We start from the raw sequence: 17,535 nt of genomic DNA, 5'->3' as shown, positions 1-17,535 counted from the left end.
AAAGATGCTCGAGATCTCTCCTAATGCCGAAAGGGTTGTCTGGAAATTGTCTGAGATACTCCAAAGTCCAAACACTTTTGTATAATTTAGAATATTAGTGAAAGTGAAAACTTAACACCACTATGTCCATTTGTATAACCATGTCCCTTCTTTAATAAAACCCTCAGCCATCCAATACCTAATCAGTTCTTCTGATTTGAATAAATAGTCCTCTGGGAAAGATGCAGAATGCAAGAAGCAATTCCTTACTGCATCATTTTTCAGACGACACGTGTTATTCCTTGTTCTCAAAACTCTTGTTCTTTTCTTCCATACCCTGTATCTTAGCCAGTGAGGAAGTTAATTCCTCCAAAGCTTTCTCCCACACCTTGTTGTCATGCTCAAATCCCATAGCTGTACCCAAGGAGGTAATGAGGGCAGGGACATAATCACATTCACGTACCATTTGTCTAGCAATAGAATGGATGCCTGCATTGGCAGTGAAGAACTGTCCATGACACGTGCTAGCAAACAAATCCCATGCTTCCTTACTTCAATACTCTTCTTTGTCTTCATTTGCTGACAGACATTAAAAGATCGAGTTGTCACCACTAACTTGCAACCAATATGTTCATTTGGTAGAGGAATCCCTACCATCTTCAAAGAAATTGGCTCCCACACGTCATAAAAAATAATGAGAAAACTCCTTTCTTTCTTCAGTCTTGCAAGTAACATGGCATTGCGAGTCACATTGAATCTCTCTTTTGGCAGGTCTACTTTCAACTGCAAGGCATTGTCATTTTCCAGTTTCTCCAAGCTCCAGTACTTCAACAGTTTAACCCAAATAATCTTGTCAAATATTATAGTTTATGTTGAAGTATGTAGTGTCGGTCTCACACATTCTATAAGTGTGAAACCGTACCTTATTTAGCTTGTTGCTATTTTGGTTATTCTATCTCTAGTATAAATATATGTATTGTAGGTTAGAGTAATATATACTCTAAACCCTACCTTCTTCTTGTGCCTCCATTCTTTCTTCTTCTTCTTCTACACACTCAATCCCTTTAACCTAACAAGCTAACCACCATATGTATCTCCTAGCATAAATAACATGGTATCGGAGCTGACTCTGTTTAGAGAATGCTAGAAGAGAGATCCTCAGTTTCAAGATTCCAGTTTTAGTATTAGTTGTTGTCTTAGTATTGTTTCGCTTCCGCAATCTTTCGGTTTTGATAAAGAGGAGTACGTCAGGTTTTCATAAGGCGAAGGTGTGGTATCGTCATCTCTGCTGGTTTTCTCAATCTCTATAATGCGGGTGGGTCATTTCGGTTAAAGCTTCTTGAGGCGGCGCCATGCTTCATAGTACTTTGTTAAGCAGGTTTCAGATTCTTTTTCATCAAATGAGTTTCTCTTCTCTTTACAATGAGTGATGTTGTTCCAAAATCCGATGAATTCGGTAATCACATTATGTTTTTCTGTTGGTATGACCTGTCAAATTGGAGGGTGTTGCCAATTACCTTCAATGGGCAGAGGCAATTATTGTTTATCTTACTGCAAAAGGTAAGGAAAATCATCTGACAAATCCCCCAGATGATAAAGGAAAGACAACCTGGACGAAAGATGACGCCTTGGTTAAGAATTTCCTATGGAATACTATGGAGAAAGATGTTTGTAATATCGCATGCGGTTTTAAAACCTCGAAGGAGATTTGGGAGTATCTACAAGAATCATACTCTCAATCTCGAATACTTTCGTATCTTTCGGGTTGTATGAGAACATCTTTGATCTCACTCAAGGAGATATGTCTATCTCACGAATATTACAATTCTCTTCAGTAGCAAGTGGGAAGAACTGAATATATATCACCCACTTACTACTGGACATAAATCGATTGAAGAAACAAAAGAGGAATTTCGAGTCTCCAAATTCCTATCCGGGCTACGTCGAAGTTTGCTAATGTGAAAGCCTAAGTTCAAAATTTGAATCTAAGCTCCCTACTGTCTAAGGCTTACTCGTTTGTCTTGTATTACCGCGACCTCCTCTAAGGCACAATGACAGTGCGGCTTTATTGATCCCTCCAAGCAGTAATAACAATCCCTCTTCTGGTCGTGGTAATGGAGGTAAAGGAGGTAGAGGGGGTCGTGGTCGTACCGAGGGAGTGAGTGGTGGTATTGGCGTGGTGGTTTTGATTGGCCTTTTTGAGCATTGTGGGTGCACAAATCATAGTTCTGATTTTTGTTGGGATATAACAGGACGCCCACCTTTGCACAAAGTCAACAATGCCATAGTAGTTGATCAGAAAGTGACAGATTTTCAACGAGTTCAAGAAGACTTTGCGAATACGATGAAGCGGATACAAGCAATTCAGTTCATCAAGTTTGTCCGACCACCCCATGCGACCCTAGCCGATTCGGGTAAAACATGTCTTCATACAAGTGGTAACAACTCTTGGGTTATTATTTCGGGGAGCTTCGATCATATGATGGTAATCCCTAGTTATTTTCTAATCTTGCGTATACTCACACTCCATCATATGTCACATTAGCAAATGGGGCTAAGGCTAGTATTCTTAGTAGGGGTACTATAGGTTAACTTCGTAATATATCACTTGTCTCAGTCTTGCTTATTGAAATTTCCCCTTTAATCTATTGTGCGTTCATCGTCTCACCCAATCTCTTCCTTTGTAATGTCATGTTTTCTTCCACTCATGTTGTGTTTGGGATCTGAGACAAAGACACTAGTTGGTGGGGGTATGAGCATGGGGGCATCTATTACTTTCAAGATGATTATGGGCACTCTCACCGTATGTGCTCTCACGATCTCGATCTCTCTGCTCGATTGGCATAGGCGTCTTGGTCATCTTCCTCCTACGGCTAATTTTGCAGTTTAGTTCCTAGTATTTCTTCTAGTATTCAGTATTTAAGTTGTGAGGTTTGTGAGTTAGCTAAACATCGTCGTGCTTCTTACAAAAATAGGTAAAATAAGTGGTCTAGTGCTCCTTTTCAGTTAGTCCATTCAGATGTCTAAGGTCCTTATAGAACCACTGGCCTTTTTGGAGCCAAGTGGCTCCAAAATAGTTTATTACATTTATAGATGTAATAGTTTATTACATTTATAGATCTACAAATAGTTTATTACATTTATAGATGATTTTTCTCGTGTTTGTTGGGTATATATTATGGAAAATCGTTCTCAAATATTCTATGCTGAGATTACTAATCGGTATTCTGCACACATGCATGTTTTTCGAACTGATAATGCCAAAGACTATACCTCTACAATATTCTAGTGTTTTTTAGATGATCATGCCATTATACATCAAACCTCCTGTGTGGATACACCTCAACAAAATGGGATTGTTGAGAGAAAGAACAGACCCATTCTTGAAGTCGCCCGATGCTTAATGTTTCAAACAAATCTCCCAAAATTTTATTGGGCAGATGCAATCTTTATTGCCACATACTTGATTAATCCTCCTAGCACAAATAACAGTTTCTGCGACCCGATTGCGGATGTGCATCATTGTAGTTGTCTTGTCTACACCACCCTTCCCATATATGCCTATCATTGCAACTCTACGATCCATCAGGTTTGTAAAGATTTCATTCATAGTCCTCTTAATGGAATTCCCAGCTAATCTTAGTACATTTGAAAACCATGGCCAACTAAAATACTGCATGGCTAAATAATGTTTAACATCGAACTTAACATAAAGTCAAAGTGTCTTTTCTTACAACGAGAAACTTAATTCCTCCATACCATGTGTCTGTGCCAAAGAGGAAGTTAAATCCTCCAAAGCTTTCTCCCACACCTTGTATTCATGTTCAAAACTCATAGCTTTACCCAAAGAAGACCTGTCTATCACATTTACTAAGAAACAAGTCCCAAGCTTCATTCTGCGACAAAACTTCAATTTCGATGGTCTTGTTTGTCTTCATTCGCCGACAGACATTAAAAGATCGAGTTGTCACCACTAACTTGCAACCAATATGTTCATTTGGTAGAGGAATCCCTGCCATCTTCAAAGAAATTGGCTCCCACACGTCATCAAAAATAATTAGAAAACTCCTTAATTTCTTCAGTGTTGCAAGTCACATTGATTCTCTCTTTTGGCAGGTCTGCATTCAACTGCAAGGCAATGTCATTTTGCAGTTTCTCCAAGCTCGCAAATCTTTGTCAATGAGAAACTCAATTCTTCCAATGCTAACTCCCACACCTCAATTTTACCCTCGCCTCTCATAGCATGAGCCAATGAAATAACGAGGATTAGAAGATTGTCACATTCACGTGCCATTTCTCTAGCAATGGGCTGGATGTTAGGAGTGAGGACATTGTCACCGGCCTTGCAAACAAACAAGTCCCATGCTTTCTTTTTGGACAAAACTTCAATTTCAATACTCTTGTTTGTCTTCATTCGCCACAAGACGTTCCAAGAACGAGTTGTCACCACAATCTTGCAGCCATTATCTTTATTGGGCAGAAAATCCCTACCATGTCCAGAGAAACTGGCTCCCATATGCCATCAAGAATGATGAGAAATTTCTTGGCTTTCTTCAGACGTTCTAGCAACTGGTAAGCTCGACTCACTTGGTCCTCATACATTGGAAGGAACATGTTCAGTTGCATAGCAATGTCATTCTGCACTTTGTCCAAGCTCACATGTTTCGACAATTAACCCAAATAATTTTATCAAAGACTTTAGTTGCGACAAGCATGTTGTTGATGTTCATCATGGTCGTTGTCTTGCCAACACCACCTTTTCCATAGATGCCAATTATCCCAATGTTAGGATTTATTAGGTCCTGAAAAATCACGATCAGAGTCCTCTGTATGGAATCACCAACTAATGTCGGCCGCAGCCAAAAACTGTGGTCTATCAGGGAACTGCTCAGCAAACTGTTCTTCCAAGATGAGTAGCCCTTCTGTGAATTGGTTGCTTTCCTGAAGTCAATCCACTTCTTCGGTCATCTCTATGATAAGCTTTGAGATCTTTTCGCAAGGATAACAATTGGCGATACAACTAGTGCAGCTTTCTTCATGTGATCTTTCTAAACCTGTCACTTGCTTCTTTACTGTTTCAACATGTTCCAGCCAAAGTAATACATCCTCTCTGGGCCTCTTTCGTTGTCCCTCCACTCTAGACATGTCCTTCTTTATGTCTGCCTCCTTGGCAATGAGATCTTCATATTTCCTTCTCAGGATATCCATATTGGTTTAAAGTTAATTAAAGCTTCCTGTGATATTAGAAAAGCTAATTTGTAAATAATCTGTTGATATATAAAGTAGGTAATTAAGGATATCTATATTGCTAGAAGCACAGTTATATCCAACGAAACACATCAGAGGTACAGAAACGAATAAAGAGCTGGTTAGTGTCGTTACAAACTTACAATAACTAAATAATAAATTGGGAAAATTAGTGTCATCCCTTTAGTTGCAATTCACCACTGTACAGTTTGTTTAATTGTCGAAATGTTATAGAAACAAATGGGTAAGTGCTATTTCAAAGGAAATGGTAAACACTAACCTCATCCAACATTCAGAACCGAAATACTCCACTGATCACTTTGAAAATCCAAGAATCTCCAAGTTGATTTACATCTGAATCAGCATAACTTCAATTTGACTGGATATGCAAAACTTTAGCATATAAAGCATCGGCATTGGATTATATTGGAGTGACCCGATCAGAACTTAAGTAGAACCAACGAGATTAGGGTTCACTTTGCTAATAATACAAATGGAGTGGACCGTCCTAATCATAAATGTGCTTGTTTACAAGTAGCTAGGTCAACATAGATTGGTGTAAAATGAAGTACAGTTAAAATTACCACTATTATTACTTTGCAATAAAGCTTCATACAGGTTTGAAATCTCTTAGCTACATATCTCCTGTTGAAATCTAAAATTTAAGCCTTCTATGGCAGAATTCTACGAGTTATCAACATAAGTAACTAGGGGTGTGCAAGAGTGTTCAGTGTGTCCCTTATCTCTCGATATGTTCTATCTGTGAAGTCACTGTCACTCATGAACGCCATGGCAAAAGGAAAAGTAGAGAATATGAAAAAGCACTACTTTATGATTCTTAAGCTATGGCAGCTCGAGTCACTTTGTCCTCATACATTAGAAGGAATATGCGTGTTCAATTGTGCACCAAAAGAGATGAGAGACGTGGAAAATGTTACAAAGTTTAGTTTGGTTGATTTCAGTCCTGCAATACTCAGTTTTAATGATTAAAGTCTGTACTTGTGGAATATATAATGGAGGCCTTCCATTGGTCTAATAATTAGCAAATATACACAACTTTGGCTGCTTGGGTTCAAATATTTCCAAAACATACAACGCAATAACTCCAATAAGTTATGAGGCCCGTGTCATCTGGGCTTAGTGGTGCTACTTTAATGGCGTTGTTTCTTCTACTCTTATGTTTACCAGGAAACAGAAGCAAGGAATATAAACGAGAGTTTACCTAGTACAATTTCTAGAAACCTCGACAGTTTTTACAATTTATGGTTATAGTTTATTATTATCGTTCACATTGTATCGCCAAGATAGCCTATTTACAGCACAGGAGAAGCTTTTATTTTCCCTATAAACACATAACTGAACGCATCAAGACGGTTGGTTATTCATGGCTTCATGCACAGTGATCCTAGAGCAATATATATCAAGAACTTGTAGTTTTGTAGAACGAGCATTTCGTTATGGTGTGATACGGAGTTACGGACACAGTAATGTTTATTCACTCATGAGATGCACGCCCATTGAGTATCTTGAGGTCATGGTGTGATACGTGGCATTGCCGATACGTCATTGTATCACACAACTACGCATGTAAGTATATATGTTGAATTATTGGGTATTTGAGTGTCACGCGACTAGAAAGGTCGCTTAACTGTTCCTAAATTGCCAATGTTACTCTGTCATCTATCAGGCTGTTTTCTCTTAAACGGTCCTGGGGCAGGTTAGTTTATATAGTGTCTTGAACAACTTTTTAATTTATGCCTATTAAATTGTTCGTGGGAACAAAGGTGGATCTAAGGGACGGAGGTGTGCTACAACACACTCAATTTTTCCGTTGAAAAAAAAAATACTAGTTATAAGAGCATTTCCAATGCAAGTCAATATTTCCAGCTCTTATCACCGTTTTGGTGAAAAACAAGGTGAAACTGCCCAATGCAAAGGTGAATATTAATCTCAGATGGGATGTTAGATTCCGTCTGGACGTAAAAATTGAAAAAGCGCTCCAGATGGAATGAAACATCCCGTCTGAAATTTAAAAAAAAACCGAAAAAATTCGAAAAATCATGCGAGACGGAATGAAGCATTCCGTCCGAAAAAAACACACGAGACGGAATCCAACATTCCGGCCGAAGTTCACAAGTCAGCCACTATCTCGGTTGAAGGTTTCACTTTGGTAATGACTTGGAAAAATAATCACCCTCGTTTTTACCTCTGCATTGGGCACTGGATTTGAACAAAAAGGAGGTGAAAATTTTCACATTCCCTTCTTTTTCACCTACATTCAGAATGCTCTAATAGTGTATATAATTTCCCCAAAAAAATATTTGTGGTGTATGTTAGTTGTAGCAGTTCCTCTTGAGTGGCAATCCTAGATATTTGTGGTGTATGTTAGTTGTTGTAGCAGCCCCCTTCAGTGGCAATCCTGAATCTGCCCCTGCGTGGGAAGCTTATATATGACACCATATAAGCTATACAACATACTATATAAAGTTATTACTTTATAAACTACTCAAGACACTATAAAACATGTCTGTAAATGTACAGTCCGTTTAAGAGAGAGCTTGGTCATCTATTGTCTAGCAATGCAACTAACTTTTCTGTATAGTATGAGCATAAATGGAGAATAGATCTTCATAGGATTAAGTTTTTGAAGCACAGGAGTCTATGTAAATAAAATGAATTCTAATTTATTCTCTATCTCAAATGAAATCACCACTGGCTCCGTATACATTAATAGTGAATCTTTTGAGGCTCTTCTCTTGCAAGTACATAATGGTATCAAGATGATCTTCAACGCCCACAGTGCTGAGTCCAAGAATGACTAAGCGTTTCAAGCATCTCATTTCCTTCAGACAGTTGGCAACCTTTGGTGAATCCATCTTACAAAATTTGCTACCTTGAATCTGTAACTCCTCTAGACTAAATAGTGATGATATCACACCAACATTAATGTTCTCAAGTCTTGTTGTTTCGGACAAATCAAGGGATCTCAGGCTAACAAGTCCGTCAGTCCCTAGTGGCAATTCTTCGATGGAAGTTCCACGTAAATTCAAAACCTGTAGTTTCTTGAGATTTTCTAATGATGGAATTATTTTCAAACTCTTGCAATGTTGTAAAAATAATACACGAAGATTTGTTAGTTCAGATAGTGATGACGGCAACTCTGTGGTACTAGAATAAGACATGTCAAGAACTTGAATAGCAGGCATTGTAAAAAAGAATGAAGAAGAGATATGTGAAAGTGGATTGTCCTGCAATAGCAATGTTGAAAGATAGGGGCAGCAGAACTCAATGTCCTCAAGGATTTGGATATGGTTCCTTATCAATGAAATTTTTCTTGAATAACCCCATTCCCAGAAATATGGTGTCCTCTTTAAGCCTAGGCCAGCTTTTACCAAGAATTCAGGCTCCTCTCTCAGTATGTGTGTGGCTAAATCTCTGAACAAGTCATGCATTTTTAACCATTCTTGTCCTTTTCTTGTAAACACTTCCAACATGCTTGCGTCCTTTAGCTCCCTCAGTATTTCAAATCCCAAGTCTATTTGCATTACCATGTCCCCATCTTCCTTAATAAATTCCTCGGCCATCCAATACCTAATCAGTTCTTCTGATTCGAATAAATAGTCCTCAGGGAAAAATACAGAATACAAGAAGCAATTCCTTGTTGACTCATTTTTCAGACTACTGTATATCAATCTCAAAACTCTAATGTTCTTTTCTTCCATACCCTGTATCTGTGCCAATGAGGATGTTAAATCCTCCAAAGCTTTCTCCCACACCTTGATGTCATTTTCAAATCTCAAAGCTTTACCCAAAGAGGCTAAGAGAACAGGACTATGATCACATTCCCGTACCATTTGTCTAGCAATAGATTCGATGCCTGCACGGAAGAAGACCTGTCTATCACATTTACTAACAAATAAGTCCCATGCTTCATTCTGTGACAAAACTTCAATTTCGATGGTCTTGTTTGTCTTCATTCGCCAACAGACATTTGAAGATCGAGTTGTCACAACTATCTTGCAACCATTACGTTTATTTGGTAGAGGAATTCCTACCATCTTCAAAGAAAATGGCTCCCACACGTCATCAAAAATAATGAGAAATTTCTTTGCATCCTTCAGGCTTGAAAATAGCATGACATCGCGGATTACATTGAATCTCTCTTTTGGAAGCTCCACATTCAACTGCACAGCAATGTCATTCTGCACCTTTTCCAAGCTCCAATGCTTCGACAAGTTAACCCAAATAATCTTATCAAATGTTTTCTCTTTTGCGACCCGATTGTGGATGTTCATCATTGTTGTTGTCTTACCAACACCACCCTTCCCATATATGCCAACTATCCCAACAGTAGGATTTATCAGGTTTGCCAAGATCTCACTCATAGTCCTCTGAGTGGAATTTCCTACTAATGTTGGTATATTTAAAAACATTGGCCCATCTAATAAATGCTTGACATCTTTTAGACCATTACAATCGAACTTCAAAAGTGGAAGTGTCTTATCTTCCATATCCCGAATCTTTGTCAACGAGAAACTCAATTCTTCCAATGCTTTCTCCCACACCTCGATTTTACCCTCGCCTCTCATAGCATGAGCCAATGAGATAACGAGGATTGGAAGATTGTCACATTCACGTACCATTTCTCTAGCAATGGGCTGGATGTTAGGAGTGAGGACATTGTCACCGGCCTTACTAACAAACAAGTCCCATGCTTCATTTCTAGACAAAACTTCAATTTTGAAATTCCTGTTTGTTTCCATTCGCCACAAGACATTCCAAGAACGAGTTGTTAACACTATCTTGCAGCCATTATATCTATTGGGCAGCGGAATCCCTACCATGTGCAGAGGAATTGGTTCCCACATGTCATCAAGGATGATGAGAGATTTCTTGGTTTTTTTCAGACGCTCTAGCAACCTTGCAGCTCGACTCACTTGATCCTCATACATTGGAAGGAACATGTTCATTTGCATAGCAATGTCATTCTGCACTTTGTCCAAGCTCACATGTTTTGACAAGTTAACCCAAATAATTTTATCAAAGACTTTAGTTGCCACAAGCATATTGTTGATGTTCATCATGGTCGTTGTCTTGCCAACACCACCTTTTCCATAGATGCCAACTATCCCGATGTTAGGATTTATCATGTCTTTCAAAATCTTGTTCAGAGTCCTGTGGATGGAATCACCAATTAATGTCGGTGCAGCCAAAAACTCTGGTCTATCAGGGAACTGCTCAACAAACTGATCATCCAAGATGACTAGTCCTTCTGTGAATTGGCTGCTTTCCTGAAGTCGATCCACTTCTTCAGTCATCTCTATGATAAGCTTTGAATTCCCTTGGCGAGGATAACAATTGGCGATACAACTAGTACTGTTACCTTCACGTGATCTTTCTAAACCTGTCACTTGGTTCTTTATTGTTTCAACATGTTCCAGCCAAAGTAATACCTGCTCTCTGGGCCTCTTTCGTTGTCCCTCCGCTCTAGACAGGTCCTTCATTATGTCTGCCTCCTTGGCAATGAGATCTTCATATTTACTTCTCAGGATATCCATATTGGATTAAAGTTACAGCTTCCTGTGACGTGAGAAGCTAAAGCCATTAATAATCTGTCTCAGAACCTCTCATAAATGCTGATATATAAAATAGATATTTATGGATATCCATACTGGTAGAAGAACAGTTTATATTGAACAAAATAGATGAAAGGTACATAAACGAAATAAGAGCTGGTTGTTGTTTCAAGAACTAAATAATACAGTGAGGGTAATTAGTGTTTTGGTCACTTCTATAGCTCTGTAATGTAATCCATATAGTGGCTTTCACCATTGTACTGTTTGTTTAATTGTGGAATGGGAGGTATACTATTGAATAAATTTGTAAGTGCGTCTGGTGTTCTTAACAAATGGGGAACACTAGCCTCATCCAACAAACAGAACAGAGTAATCCTTCACTGATTTCCAATCTTCAAACTATGAAGTTGACTTAATCAATTTAAAAAATATAAAAGTTGATCTACATCTGAATCAGCTTAATTTTGAATTGACTTTACTAATACCCGAGCAATTGTTCAGAGAATGCTATTATATGCTGAGTGAGTTACCCTGTACAATTTGCCTGAAAAAAGCATCGGCATTGGATTTTATTGGAGTGAACATAAGTGGATAAGGAAATAGAAAGTTCTTCCATGGTTTTCTTAATCTAATTTACCCATATTACTGCTACGCCACAAAAGAGTTACTAGTAGTACTAAATCTGCACAAGGAGTGTATGAATTTATACACAAAGGAGAGTTATTACTACTAAAACTTCTCCCATGTCAAGTGTTCATTGCTATTATAAGTAAAAGAACATCTACATAGTGTGGACATAATCTTACCTAAAACTGAACACAAATTAACAGCAAGCATCACTTACTCATCTAGATATAGATTTTAATTATAGGTAAAATCAGATAATATGTTAAGTAGAGAATCTGTGTCCCATCTTTGTTGCTGGTACCTTTGACGAAGTATTTTGTTGGAGTTGATCCACTTCCTTCATCACCTACTGTCTACTCATCGTCCACTCTTCTTCTTCTTTGTTTCAACATGTTTCAGAACCTGCTCCCTCAGCCGGCCGCTTGTCGACTTGACTCAGTTGCATCAGCTCCTTATAACATTCTTCATTTAATAGAGTTGCTCATTTTTCTTCTCAGTATGTCCATATCCAAGTCTTTCTCAAATAATTCATACAAAATTATAAGCAGATGTTAGTACTCAAGTCATTGTAAGAACTTCTAATATAGATTGATTAATTAGAAGGATACTGAGAGACGAGAAACTTGAACTTTTGTCAAAGCTTTGAGCAAGGTTATTAAAAGTATTTAACATTACAAATATAATATATGGCATTGTGGAGCACAAGGTCTTCTGCCGATTGATTAATTTAAGAATACACATTGCGTGATGGACTGGGTCATGGTCCTTACAATTACAAAAAATAAATTATCTTCAACTTCAAATCTAGTAAAAATTCTCTTTCCAGTTATGAAGTTGATGGGAAACTGGATAACTCATCCCTGTTGAAAAATCATAGTTTAGGCCTAGAAGAAAGTAAACTTCTTTACCAAAATAAGAAGTAAAATCAAATTACAGTTCATTTTTAGCTATCAGGATTAAACACCTGAAAAGTTTAGAAATCGATTAACCTGAACTTCAAATCTGATACTGTTTTCAGTTTCGCAATCAGATCATGCCTATATCTGGAGTTTTGACCGACGTACTCTGTAGTCTGTACCATTAAAAGCAAAGCATGAAGCTTACAATCCTCCCTAGGAGAGTAAGAGTACAATTATTAGAGGGAGGTTCAAATACAAAGAAATACAAAACCATATTAACGTTCTCAACAACAATCCTACAGAAGCATCAATCGACAAGCCTCAAAACCAAACAACGGAAACTATATATTGTATCTTCATTATAAACAACTTTTTTAAAAGAAAGAAAAAATGAAGAGTATAAACATTATAAACAATTTGATCACACTATTTCCACAACATCTTCTATAAAATCTTCATCAAAACCGTACATGTCAATACAAAAGATCTTAAGTTTTTGCTTCTGTAGACACATAATTGAATCAAGATGATCTTGGCTGCCTACAATGCTCAGTGTAAGAATTGCCAAGCAGTTCAAGCACCTCATTTCCATGAGATAGTTAGCTATCGAAGGTGAATTTATCTTACCCAATCGACTTCCGTGCATGCGTAGTTCCTCAAGTCGACAGAGTGATGATATCATGCCAACTGGTATGCTCTCTAGCTTGGTGGTTTCAGACATGTCAAGGGATTTGAGATTAACCAATCCTTCCATCCCCTGTGGAAGCTCTGTAATTGATGTTCCACAAAGACTTAGAACCTGTAGTTTCTTCAGCTTTTCTAGAGACGGTATTTTCTCTAAGCGTGTGCAGTACTGTAGAAACAGTACACGAAGTTGGGCTAGTTCGGAAAGCGATGGTGGCAACTCTGTGATCCAAGAGTAAGACATATCAAGAAACTGGAGGGCAAGCACACGGGTAAAGGATGAAGGAGAAATGTGTGAAATGGGATTATCGTGCAATAATATTGTTGAGACATTGGGGCAACTGACTGGAAAAACATCGAGTGTTTTAATTTGGTTTCTTATCAATGAGATTTTTCTCGAGTCCTTCCATTCTGAAGAATATGACGACTGCAAACCCAGACCAGCTTTAACCAAGAAACCAGGTTCCTCATTCATGATTTTGATGGCCAGATCTCTAAAAAGGTCATGCATCTTTAGCCACTCATCGCCTTCTTTTGTGAACGTCTCCAGCATATTGGCATCTTGTAATTCTCTCAATATATAGAATCCATCACCTATATCCTTTATTATATCCTGGCCTTCAGGTATGAAATTTTCTGCCATCCAGTACCTAACCAATTCTTCGGGTTTAAAAAGGTAGTCCTCAGGGAAAAATGCACAATACAAGAAGCACTTTTGCACCTTATCATTTTTCAGACGATTATAACAAAATCTAAGAACTTCGAGTACCATCTCTGCCTGCTGAATCTTTTTCCTTGAGATGATTCGTAAGTCCTCCACAGCTTTCTTCCACACCTCGATATTAACCTCGTGCCTCATAGCATGACCAACTGAAACAATGACAATAGGAAGACCCCAACATTCATTTACCACTTGTCGAATGAAAGGAAAGATTTCAAGTGTGAGGACTTTGTCACCAACTTTGCTAGCAAACAAGTTCCACGCCTCATTCTTAGACAAAAGGTTAACACGAATAATTTTGTCTGGCTTTGTGTCTGGACAGTTGAAGTTCACGTGAGTAGTTAGCACTATCTTGCATCCATTCTCTCTGTTAGGACGAGGAATCCCCACGTCCTCAAAAGGAATCGGTTGCCACACATCGTCAAATATGATGAGAAAATTATTGATTTTCTTCAGCTTCACATATAACCTGACAGCTCTGCGAGATGAATGTTCGTACTTGGAAAGGTCAAAATTCAGTTGCAAGGCAATGTCATTCTGTACGTTTTGTAAGTTGAAGTCCTGGGACACCGTAACCCAGAAGATCTTTTGAAAGATATCTGTTGTTGCTAGCCGATTGTTGATGTTCATCATAATTGCTGTCTTGCCGACACCCCTCGTACCATACACGGTGATTATCCTAACATTGGGATCGGTCAAGTTTTCCCAGATCTTATCCATATTCAACTCGACAAATTTCCCCACTAAAGTTGGTGCAGCTAATACTTGTGATCGCTCTAGAAAATGATCATCATCTTGTTCATATGAAACATATAGTTCATTTGCAAAATGACTTGTTTCCTGAAGTTGATTTACCTGATCTTTAATCAACTCGATCTCATTCATTAACTGCTTTTCACTCTGTCGCCGGGCTGCTATCTCCATGTTATTCACTTGTTTTTTTACTCTATAAGCATTTTCAAGCCATTGTATTAGCTCTTCTTTGGGCTTCTTTTGTTGCTCAACGGCTTTACTAACTTCCCACCTTATGTCAATTTCCTTGGCACGAAGCTCTTGATATCTACTTCTGAGAATATCCATGCTGTTTTAATGTCACTCTAGAGAAGAAGATGTAGTTTAAAAATCTTCTACAAAGAGATAATAGCTGAAGGCCAAAGAAATTGTCACTTCTAAAGAACCCAGTATTATTGCTCTTGTCCAATTGTGAGGTCCTGAGAGATTTTCTCACGGGACACGGATAAATAAATTTATGAGAAGTGGTGGGATCGTATTGACTGAAGGCTTGAGGGGAAAAGACTTTTCAGATTCTTGCAAAGGCATCTCTAATTTTACTTTAGCCTCCTTCTTCCTTCCATCCCCTCGATCTCCTTCAAAGAACGAGGATGGACAGATTAAACATCTGAATGGAATCAGTGGCGGAGCCAGAAAATTGAGTGAGGGTGAGCCAACCCCAACCCAACCAAACATAAAAAAAAAAAAACTCAATTTTTAAACTAATTATTCACAACTCTTATTTGAAATTATTATTTGTCACACGAAATGAAAAAAATCAAAACTGAATGGTAGTGCAAATCTCTAGACCCATTAATGTTATTATGTACTAATGTCTAGATTTTTATGAATAATTTCAACAATTCTTGTGCATCTACATTTTTTATTTCCTAATTCTCTTAGGTGTTCTAGATATGATTAGGTTTTACTAACGTCACATAGAGTGATGCAATTGTTTAAAGAGGGGCTTTGTTTTTGGTTGAAAGGGGTCGGGACTATATATAGAGATTATTCCAAGTTCTTCGAGGAATTATATACGTACTGAAATTATTTTTACCGGATTGTGAGGTCATAAATAGTAATTTGGAACTTCAATCATCATCTCTAGAATTACAAGTCAATCATTAGGTCCAGTATAGTGTCTCGGATCAACTATCCATAGTGCGCATATCGCTTTTGCTTTAACTTTGGTTACGACAAGTCATAGACATTTATCATGTGACTAATACAATTTAGATTTAAAGAGGCGGAACATGAGCCATTACCAGGTGAAAAGTTATAAAACATTTTAATTCGATCTTCCAGCCTTACCAGGCGGAACATGAGCCATTACCAGCCTTTGATTCTTGCCTTTGGGAGAAGTGCTCATAAACTGCTTAGTACTATGTTCGAATTCCTTCTTGGACTTGTCTCACTAGCTTGTATCCTCTTCTCTTTTGCATGAGTACCATCGGTAAAGGTGTAACTTTGTTCTTCCTTATTAGCTACCTTATCATCTATTTTTCTTAGGCCTAAATGAGTGCTTCTTCCCAACCTTCATCTTTCTTAGTAATAGCATCTTTCTCCACCTCATAAACCTCTACAATTTCATCCCCTGTAACATGAATTGCATCCACAGTTTTATATATCTTTATCCAAACTGGTTTCTTCTTCTTGTTTATCTACTTTAATCCGTGTTTTTTTGCATTACAAATTCGGGATGCTTACATCTTGCATATGAAGTTGTTATCTGTGAACATAGGTGTTCCAACTTTTGATCTCTTCTATCCTTGTATCTCATCGATACAACTTCGCGCCTAGTTTGATGCTAATTGGAGTGGTAATGTCAATGAAAAACAATTTACATGTTTTGTTGCAATTATAGAATTCTAGTTTAAAAAATAGTTCGTAGTTGAGATTTAATACCTTGACATAATTATTTGTTTTAAGAAAAACCATAAACCAAGTTAACATATCCATCGGTGAGAATATTAAGTTATTTACCCAACACGATAAGCAGGTGGGGCTCGCCCCGACTCATTGACACCAATAGTCCGCAGCAACACTAGGTCTCATGCTATTAAATACCATCACTATTTCCTCGGTCTTTAACTTGGAAATAGGAAACTATATATATATATTTTTTAGCCGAAAATTGAGGGGTGAGCAGTATGCACCAGGCCCCCTGGCTCCGCCACTGAATGGAATAACAAATGACGTGTTATTTATTGTATTTGTTTTCTTAGCAATCAAGTAAGGTAACCGACTTAAGGGTTCTGATTCATTTCACTGTGAAATTAAAACTGAAAACTGTCTAGAACTTTTAGACTTTAGAGATGAAAAGCAAACGTTTTATGCTTTGTTTTGTTTCGGTGCACGATTAACTATTGTTGTAAGTTTTGAGAGGGTGAAACGTATTGTTGTAAGTTTGTTTGGCTTTGCTGAATGACAGACAAAATTGTAACATTATTTACTGCTATATCGGGAGTCCATTGTAAAAATGATGAAAAGCTATAAAGATTGTAAATTTCTAAGAGGTCGTTTGGCTACACCTCAATAAGTCACTTTCTGGCTTTCTAGAAGGACAGAAGTCCAAAGCACGTTTGGCAATCTCAGAAAGCTAAAAATGTAAAAAATAGGAAAGCAAAAAAAATGACTTCATAGAAAGTCCAAAAACTCATTTTCGGGTAGTCAGTTTTTATAGCTTTCTACTTTTGTCTTCCTGTGGTTTCTCTGTTTCTCTCCTACAAAAATCTCTTTTCCAAAAACCCTTCGAGAAATTTCAATCTCAACTCAATAATTTCAATCGCATCTCAACTCAATCATTTCAATTGCAATTAAAAACCCCTTTTCCGTTTTCTATAATCTCGTCTCGATCGATGTTGTTGAAGTAAAGGAGGCAATAATCTCGTCTCGATCGAAAGGTACCTTCTTTTTTATTTTATTTTTCATTGCTAGATTCCACAATTGTAAATGCTTACTTGAATGCAATTTTGATTTTAAATAGTTTAAGACCATGGCAAAAAACTCTTTGTTTTTTTACTTGGTTGAA

General features: G+C 37.7%; 2 protein-coding genes and 1 long non-coding RNA gene across 9 annotated transcripts; all 3 read right to left on the bottom strand.

Annotated features, from left to right (window-relative positions):
• Positions 1–3,567: 3,567 nt before the first annotated feature.
• On the bottom strand, positions 3,568–5,945 carry LOC147504766 (uncharacterized). The gene is made up of 2 exons (XR_015193130.1): positions 5,507–5,945; positions 3,568–5,213 (listed from the first exon to the last, which is right to left on the bottom strand). It is a non-coding gene; the product is annotated as an uncharacterized LOC147504766 (long non-coding RNA).
• Positions 5,946–7,806: 1,861 nt separating this feature from the next.
• Positions 7,807–11,868, bottom strand: LOC147504765 (putative disease resistance protein At1g61300). Its single transcript, XM_086557508.1, has 2 exons — positions 11,731–11,868; positions 7,807–10,806 (listed from the first exon to the last, which is right to left on the bottom strand). The coding sequence occupies exon 2, from the start codon at positions 10,782–10,784 to the stop codon at positions 7,923–7,925; it is 2,862 nt and encodes a 953-aa protein (XP_086413634.1). The 5' UTR covers positions 10,785–10,806; positions 11,731–11,868; the 3' UTR covers positions 7,807–7,922.
• On the bottom strand, positions 11,474–15,820 carry LOC147504764 (disease resistance protein At4g27190-like). 7 transcript variants are annotated; one of them, XR_015193128.1, is made up of 3 exons: positions 12,956–15,820; positions 12,419–12,541; positions 11,474–12,289 (listed from the first exon to the last, which is right to left on the bottom strand). XR_015193128.1 is itself a non-coding variant. In XM_086557511.1 (3 exons), exons 1-2 carry the CDS (start codon positions 14,811–14,813, stop codon positions 12,467–12,469), a joined length of 1,893 nt encoding a protein of 630 aa, XP_086413637.1. In that variant the 5' UTR covers positions 14,814–15,820; the 3' UTR covers positions 11,474–12,289; positions 12,419–12,466. The 7 variants fall into 7 exon arrangements, 5 of the variants coding, with proteins under 5 accessions (XP_086413637.1, XP_086413638.1, XP_086413639.1 ...); XR_015193129.1 differs by having other exon boundaries at positions 11,474–11,943; XM_086557511.1 differs by having other exon boundaries at positions 12,419–12,501.
• Between the last annotated feature and the right edge of the window lie 1,715 nt (positions 15,821–17,535).

This window comes from Coptis chinensis, chromosome 4, assembly GCF_015680905.1.
Source record: "Coptis chinensis isolate HL-2020 chromosome 4, ASM1568090v1, whole genome shotgun sequence".
Lineage (NCBI taxonomy): Eukaryota > Viridiplantae > Streptophyta > Magnoliopsida > Ranunculales > Ranunculaceae > Coptis > Coptis chinensis.
This window is presented reverse-complemented; position numbering and strand designations above follow the sequence as displayed.

Coding starts and splice junctions, on each gene's coding strand:
- LOC147504765 (XM_086557508.1), bottom strand. CDS start 10,784: ATGGATATCCTGAGAAGTAAATATGAAGATCTCATTGCCAAGGAGGCA.
- LOC147504764 (XM_086557509.1), bottom strand. CDS start 14,813: ATGGATATTCTCAGAAGTAGATATCAAGAGCTTCGTGCCAAGGAAATT. Junction 11,944..12,955: donor CATGCACGGAAGTCGATTGG/GTAAGATAAATT, acceptor TATTTGAGAAAG/ACTTGGATATGGACATACTG.